The sequence below is a fragment of the Octopus bimaculoides genome, chromosome 1 (assembly GCF_001194135.2).
Source record: "Octopus bimaculoides isolate UCB-OBI-ISO-001 chromosome 1, ASM119413v2, whole genome shotgun sequence".
Lineage (NCBI taxonomy): Eukaryota > Metazoa > Mollusca > Cephalopoda > Octopoda > Octopodidae > Octopus > Octopus bimaculoides.
The window spans coordinates 41532888-41541316 of NC_068981.1; the positions used below are offsets into that span (position 1 = coordinate 41532888).

Genomic DNA, 8429 nt, shown 5'->3' on the forward strand with positions numbered 1-8429 from the left:
GTGGCTGTGTGGTAAGTAGCTTGCTTACCAACCACATGCTTCTGGGTTCAGTCCCACTGCGTGACACCTTGGGCAAGTGTCTTCTACTATAGCCACGGACCGACCAAAGCCTTGAGTGGATATGGTAGACAGAAACTGAAAGAAGTGTGTTTGTGTGTGTGTGTGTGTGTGTGTGTGTGTGTGTATGTATGTGTGTCTATGTATGTGTGTCTATGTATGTATGTGTGTATGTATGCGTGCATGTGTTTGTCCCTCCATCATCGCTTGACAACTGATGCTTGTATGTTTATGGTTCAGCAAAAGTGACCAATAGAATAAGTATTACGCTTACAAAAAATAAGCCCTGGGGTCGATTTACTTGACTAAAAGTGGAGCCCCAGCATGGCCACAGTCAAATGACTGAAACAAGTAAAAGAATAAATAAATATATATATAAACAACTTAGAAATTACATACCAAAAACCATGTAGCATACATGAAATTGCGTGATCTTGGTTGGTCAAAACCAACTCAATATCTTGTCTGAAAGAAACAAATAAATATCTAGGTGTTAACATTTTAAAATATTATCAGGTGGGCAGTAAGAAAGTTGGTTTCAAAGAAAATACACAATGAGAAAGCATTCAATAATCTTAGAAGAATATTAAGGAGATGATGATGATAAACAGCATTATAGGATGGACAGGTTAGCAAAATGTCATTTTTTCATGAATCTCAAACCTACTTGCACCACTGCATTTATGAGATCCAACAATTTTTGAGACTATATTAAGTATAGTTAAGACAGACTTACTAGAAGATAAGAATAATTAAGTAATAAAAGTATTAACCAATATATAGCTGAGGAACAAGTGCATGAATAAAAATGATGGCTAAGGAATGTACAACTCTTGTTATGCTGGTAAAATTATTTTAACAGAGAGATCAAAGGCTTGAGAAAAAGCTGGAATAAATATTGGACCTCACAGATAATCAAGTTTCATGAGAAAATTATTATATAACAATGCAGTTTATCATGGTTAAAAGTAAACATAAAAATGATGATTATGGTGGCAGCAGTGGTGATAACAATGACAATGGTTTATCAGATATATTTAGAAATACCAGTTTCAAATTATGGCACAAAGCCAGCAATTGGGGGGGGGGGAGTCAACCTTAGTGAAACTTGATCTCAGAACGTAAAGACAGACAAAATGCTGCTAAGCATTCTACCAGGCATGTTAATGATCCTGCCAGCTCACTGCCTTGATATATTTAGAATATCGAGTGAAATCGTTGCCAGTGCCATTTTGAGTGTGGCTGTTGCCAGTACTGCCTGACTGGCCTTCGTGCCAGTGGCACATAAAAGCACCCACTACACTCTCTGAGTGGTTGGCGTTAGGAAGGGCATCCAGCTGTAGAAACTCTGCCAAATCAGATTGGAGCCTGGTGTAGCCAACTGGTTTCACCAGTCCTCAGTCAAATTGTCCAACCCATGCTAGCATGGAAAGTGGACGTTAAACGATGATGATGATGATGATGATGACGATGATTAACTCTCCAAATTCTTGATTACTTACCCTTGATATTTGACATCATTGACTTGGTAGCGATTATATAATGAACACACAGGAGAACAAGTCAGTGGATTATCTTTGGAACTGAAAACAATAAATCATGAGTAATAATAGAACAGTAATCAAAATTCAAAATAGAAAGGAGAAAAGCTGATATAAAAGAAAAATTAACATACGTTTTTGTTTTAGATTTAAAAGGAGAAAGATTTTTTATATCATCACAGAATTCATCATCAGATGCTGTTGACTTGGGCACATCATCAAAGTCAAATGATGAATTCCACTGAGAAAGTTCAATATTTTCTTCTTCATCAAGTTTGCTTTGTGGTTCTGAGGAAATATTGTTATTGCTCACAGAAGAAATATGTTTTATGTTGGGAACTGGAGAGAATGAGGTAGGCGAGTTAGGTTTGTCCTGAATGTGTTTCAAATTAACATCCACTAAATTTGCATTATCATTTTTACTAGTATCATTCAGACTAATACCACTGGATCTTTGCATATTTACATCATTGGAATGATTATGTTTCATATCTGGAGAAATATTACTTTGAATATGGTTAGGGTTAATGAGGTTGTTTGATAATCCCTTATCACTGGAATTTATTTCTTTAAGAATTTCAGATAATATTTCATTATCATTAATAACAGATCCATTTTCAATACGAGGTTCACTTTTTGAAATTTTTTCCATATTAATCTTTACTTCAGTCATAACTTGTTTTCCTTTAGATAAGTTTTGGCTTTTAGCAACAGGAATTTCTGCGAGAATTTCAGACAGAAATGTATCATTTGTATTATTTAGTTTTTTAGGAACCATATCTTTTTTTGCACCCAACCAATTAAACACTTTATTTTCAGTATTACTACCATCATTTTTTCTCAAAGTAGAAACACTTAAATTATTTTTAACATTAGATTTTTTAAGTTCATTACAAGCACTCAAATTCTTTGGAAAATTTTGAACTGGGCTTTTTAAAGAATCATTTTGCTCCCAAACATCATTTGGGTCCGGGTTTAAATTTTCCCACATAGCTAACTGCTCATCTGAATAGGCTTCACTTAAACTGTGATCTTCTAGCGTATTGTTTTCATTATCATCACTATTATCAAGAAATAAATTAGATAACTCAATGCTACATCCAGTATTAAGTGATAGTCCAGTTTTATTTAATTCACTGCTGAGGGAACGTTTTGATAATGGTGAACAACCTGGAACTGCTAACCGTTTAACAGATGTTCCTGACAAACCAGTGTAATTTTTTACAGGGGTCAGAGGTTTATTAATTGGTTCTGCTAATTTCAGTGTAGTATATTCTACAATACTGTCTTTTTTCTGTAGTGATTCAACCTTCTTCATAGATTTCTTTGAAATTTTAGACTTTAGTTTACTTTTACAATCTGCTTTTTTATTTATTCGGTTTTCCACTGTATTTTTTAAATCAGAAGAGGAAGAAAGAAAACTGCGTGCAAAAGATTTTTTTTGTATTCTCTCAAGAGTATCTGAATAATGACTAGTTTCAGGCTGCTTTGCAAATATTGGAGAATTAGATTTTTCAGGAAAATTAGAAATGTTATGGTTAGGAGAAACAGAGCAAGAAAATATTTCCATTTCAGACTTTTCTTCGCTTCCTGGAATGTCTGTATTATGTTGAGGAGAGTTTTGAACAAATTTTCCAATGCCATCAAATACATTTGCTTTTTTGATACAAATTTCTTTAACTGGTGTTTCAAGAATAATGTTGGAATCATCAAGATTAACAGTTTCTGCATTCATAGATTCTGACAGACTGGAACAACTTAGCAGAGGATGTATACTGGAAGTAGTTAAATTATCAGACGCATCGTCATTCTTTGTACAGGTCGGATGATGAGAGACTTCGGAAATTTCATCTGATTTGTGAAGATGAGCAGTTTCCTCTTTTACTGATTTCAATATGCCTGAAGTAGTTGGGAGAGGATATGGACCAAAATTAGTTAAATCATCAAAAACAGGAGATTTTTTAGAACAAGATCCTTCAGGTTGTATATCAGGAATTGTATTTGATTCATTAATGTCTGTGATTTTCTGTTTTTGACTACCATACATTTTAAACAACAATGGATCAGTGGAGGTCTGACATGAAATAGGTGGCTTTTTGGTACTTTTAGAAATTTCTGTTTGGTCGCATGCTTTAAATTGACTATTTGTGAAATTTTCTGGTTGTTCTGCCACATAAACAGTTGAGGCCTTTTTTGACAGCCGTAATCGATTTTTGAAATTTGGTTTTCCAACACCAGAAAACATGCTTTTATTTGAATTATTCTGAAAACAAAATAAAGATAATTTCTTTTATTTCTTATATGATCAACAAATAGAACATTACAATACAATATAAAGATACATGGAATGAAGTTATATGTGTGTGTGTGTGTGCATACAGGATGCAATGGGTAAATTGTTGGCCTTTTATAATTTTAATTTCGCATATTGTTTATTTTTGATTTTGTCGGCTACACAGTATGGTGGGTGTCAGTTGGGCACCGTCTGTGAGAAAACCAGCACCATAAAGCAATTCACTCTGCCAGAAATTTGGAAACAACATGCTGTACTGCTTGACATTCGCACCAGAAGCTCCAATACAAACAGATGGTGAACACACAGAACTGTTGGCTTGCCATGTCCCCAAAACATGTACTGAGAATGATAAAAATCAAACATCCAGTCAACATCATGGAGTTTGGAGCGATCACTAGTGATGGTGACATTATTCATCTTCCCACATGGCTTCAGACTCAACAGGGTGGCTGCTGGAAGACCCTATGTCTGGCAACAGGATTCTGCACCATGCCACACATGACCTCAATATTCTGATAATGATACAATAAAGTGCAAAACGTGAAATTGGATACATATTAAATGCTGTGCCTTACCATAAAAAATGAAATTTTTGGCTGGCTGGAATCCTAAATTGAAAACAAATATATATTACAAAAAAGTTGAACATATTACAGGCAGCAAAAGTATAAACAGACTCAATATAATTAAGGTAGAAAATTAAGTTACATTTTCTATAATTAAGGTAGAAAATGTTTGTTGAAAACATTTCCATATTTATCTTTGTAGCACTCAATAACAATCTATTTCAAAATCTCCGAATATAATAATGAGCGTAGTGATCTTATATATATATTTGTCCAAAACCACATAGGAAGGAGGAGAAATAGTAGTATAAATGAAGGGAGAGGAGAGAAAATAGTAATTCAGTAAAGGAGAAGTAGTGAGAGTAATAGCCCTGACTAAGAGGAGTGAGAGAAAGTAATAGCAATGAGAGAGAGGAAGTGGCAAAGAACGTGTCATGTATCTTGTTTTTCTCTGCCACAACGTATGAATGAGAAAAGAAGGGGTGATAGATGAATAACAACGGAAGGGGTGAAAAAAAAAAATCAGTGTTTCAACTCTGTGTGAGTATATGTGTATGCAAAAGGGAGGTATGTGTATGTGGGTGCAATGGAAGTGGGATAGTGAACGATCAATGCTGAAAAGAAAAATCAAACAGCATTTCAACTCTGTGAGTATATGTGTGCATGTGTGTGCGCGAACAAGGGAGGTATGTGAATGTATGTGAACATTCACAAGTGTATTAATTTGATTTACCATCCATATCTTCTGCTATAATAATACTCTTGTGTATTTCTCCATCACAATATCGTCATCATCATTGTTTAACGTCCGCTTTCCATGCTAGCATGGGTTGGACGATTTGACTGAGGACCGGCAGGCCAGAAGGCTGCACCAGGCTCCAATCTGATCTGGCAGAGTTTCTACAGCTGGATGCCCTTCCTAAAGCCAACCACTCCGAGAGTGTAGTGGGTGCTTTTACGTGCCACTGGCACGATGGCCAGTCACACGGTACTGGCAACAGCCATGCTCAAAAAGGTGTTTTTTACATGCCAGGAATAGGTGAAAGATGAATAAGGAAAGAATGGGTGATAAATGAATAAGGAAGGAAGGGGTGATAACAAACGTGATAGTGGGATAATGGAAGTTCTATGGTGAAAAAAAAAAAAAATCAAACAGCATTTCAACTCTGCGTGAGTATATGTGTATGTATATAAAAGGGGGTCATGTGAATGTGTGTGTGTGTGTGTGCAATGGAAGTGAACAAATAATGCTGAAAGGAAAACTCAGTGTTTCAACTCTGTGTGAGTATATGTGTATGTATATAAAAGGGGGTCATGTGAATGTGTGTGTGTGTGCAATGGAAATGAACAAATAATGCTGAAAGGAAAACTCAGTGTTTCAACTCTGTGTGAGTATGTGTGTGTATGTGTGTGTGTGCATGTACAAGGGAAGTATGTGAATGTTTGTATCTGTGATTATTAAGTACCTTATTTATATATTAAATACTACAATCAGCCGTCATTTTTGATGGCATGGAGCCAGCTAGTTAAGCAATAATACATAATGCAAACATAAGTTAAGCATAATTTCCACATCAAACATAAACATAATTTGAAGGTAATCAATTATGCAAATAATTAAAATCTTCATAAAGACTTTTTAATCTGATAATTGTCTACCAATAAATATTTTTATTTATCAAATGATGAACTTCAAAAAATATAATTATTTAATGCAAGAAAAGAACAACTCCACTTTACAGTCAATTTTTTCCCCCATTGAACTGTTTTCAGTCTGCTGCTAGATGAAAAGTCAGCACACTTTTGCCAACTTAACTATGCTAGTTCAAAGTCAACCAACACAAACTGGTCAATTCTACAGGGTGGGGTTGTAAAAAATTAGTCCTGATCACTATTTTGTACAACTGTTTCTTGTATTTTCTTAGATATACCCAGTTGAACAAACTTGTTTTGTGAAAGACTACTGTAGTTACTATACTGCATCCAAGAAAAGGCCATTAGCTTGACACAATCTAGAAATATGACCTTTCTACTGTGACAGAAACAATACATTTTCATGAGAGCAACTCTATACTACTCCTACCTACATCCACTCAATGAATCCACATGCCCTAACCACATTTCAATTCTCAGACCAGCACTCCTATGTGTGTACAAAGTTGTACATCTACATAGTGCTTCTTTCATAACAAATTCAGCATGTATGGTGATGGTTAAAGTTCAGCAATGAAATCTATTAAAACCAAAATATTCTTGAGTAATTCAAAAGACTATAAGTCATTAACTAATATCATCTTTTCCCTGCTGCATAATTATTCCTATCAGATACAGCTACACAAATTTGACCAATATTAAATATTTTGATCAGGCATCTTAACCTTCAGATCCTCCACTTCTCTGGAATTCTAATTCTGCTCATCATTCTTCTGCTAATTATCAATATTTAAGATTGAATGAGAGGAACTGTATGAGTCAGCTTGTTACTTGTTGATTTCAAATTCTGGCACAAGGCTAGCAATTTTCAGGGAGGTAGTAAATTGATTACATCAATCCCAGTGTTTAACTAGTGCTTATTTTATTGACCCTAAGAGGGCAAAGGGCAAAGTTAACCCCAACAGCATTTGAACTCAGAATTAAAGATGGAAGAAATGCTGGAAAGCAGTTTTTCCAGTGCAGTAACAATTCCACCAGCTTGCCACATTAGTTTGTTGTTTAATAATAGTTTCAAATTTTGGCACAAGATCAGCAAGTTCAGGGGATAGGTAAGTCGATTACATCAACCCCATTGCTTAACTGGTACTTATTTTATAGGCCCCCAAAAGGATGAAAGGTAAAGTCAACCCTGGTGGAATTTGAACTCAGGACATAGACAAGCAAAATGCTGCTAAACATTGTACCCAACATGCTAACAATTCTGCCAACTAACCATCTTGTTTGTTACTTAATTTTTTAAAAACTATTAAAAAGATACACAACACTGAATTTAATTTCAAATAAATAATCCTCATTGAAATAATGATAGTTAAATTTTATTTTACATCGAAGTAGCTATGTTTAATAACATTTTTAGACTTAATCTGTAGACCAACTTTAGATTAACTGACTCTTGGGACTCTTTAGCAGAGTTCACTTTGTTACAAGCATTTAGGCCAGGTTTCTAGAGTGAGGGTAAATTTCGATCTTCCTTCAACTAGATGATAAAAAGCCTGCATTTATGAAAACAATTCAATACAGGTGAGAGACAATCATCTCTAGTTTTAAAGTTCATTAAAAACAGATATATTTACCGAGTTGTCTTTCACAGGTTTCCCCATGGTTTATCACAATGCTTGTAAGAACTGGAAGTTTAAAAAGAATATAACAAAATCAATTCTAAGATAACGGGTTGTATAAAAAAATACTTTCAAGATTTATTAAATTTCATAAATCATTTAGAGAGAGAGAGAGAGAGAGAGATTACTATCACACTACATAGCAGAGGCTCACTCCATTTCTTTGTTTATACAAGCAAATTAAATTAAATAGACTATGCTGTCACTCAACTAGCCAGATACACCAACTAAATCTTCTGCAAATCACATCCTTTCTTTTTAAATAAATAAAAACAAACATGCTTACCCACTAAAAAATAGGATGGTCACAGTGGAAATGTTCTTGGTCATAAGTCTGCAGGATAAGAGCGACATGGGTAAACAACAACAATTAATGTTTATATGAATATTGAGACAAAGAACGCAAAATTAAACGTTTTATGACAATTACTTTCGTCTACCTCTCTGGTATCGACAACATAAACACCAATTCGAATGGAACACAAATTAGCCAAAAGAATTGACCTCCTTCCTCTTCGGTAATAAAAAAATCAACTAAGTGTCGTGAGGGGCTAATACAGTTTCGCACCTCTCCTTGAAAAAAATTTTCAGATTCCTCCAGTTTGGATGTCAGAGATTATGAATATGCAAAAAAAAA

The 8429-nt window shown here is 34.6% G+C and overlaps 1 protein-coding gene across 1 annotated transcript in view; it reads right to left on the bottom strand.

Annotated features, from left to right (window-relative positions):
• Positions 1-8128, bottom strand: part of LOC106878937 (DNA replication ATP-dependent helicase/nuclease DNA2) — a 42766-nt gene extending 34638 nt beyond the window's left edge. Inside the window, exons 1-6 of the mRNA XM_052966329.1 lie at positions 8079-8128; positions 7748-7798; positions 4470-4502; positions 1733-3861; positions 1560-1640; positions 457-522 (exon numbers count right to left, since the gene is read on the bottom strand). Coding sequence (XP_052822289.1) covers positions 457-522; positions 1560-1640; positions 1733-3861; positions 4470-4502; positions 7748-7774 — 2336 coding nt within the window. The 5' untranslated portion in view covers positions 7775-7798; positions 8079-8128. The remainder of the gene's footprint in view (positions 1-456; positions 523-1559; positions 1641-1732; positions 3862-4469; positions 4503-7747; positions 7799-8078) is intronic.
• Between the last annotated feature and the right edge of the window lie 301 nt (positions 8129-8429).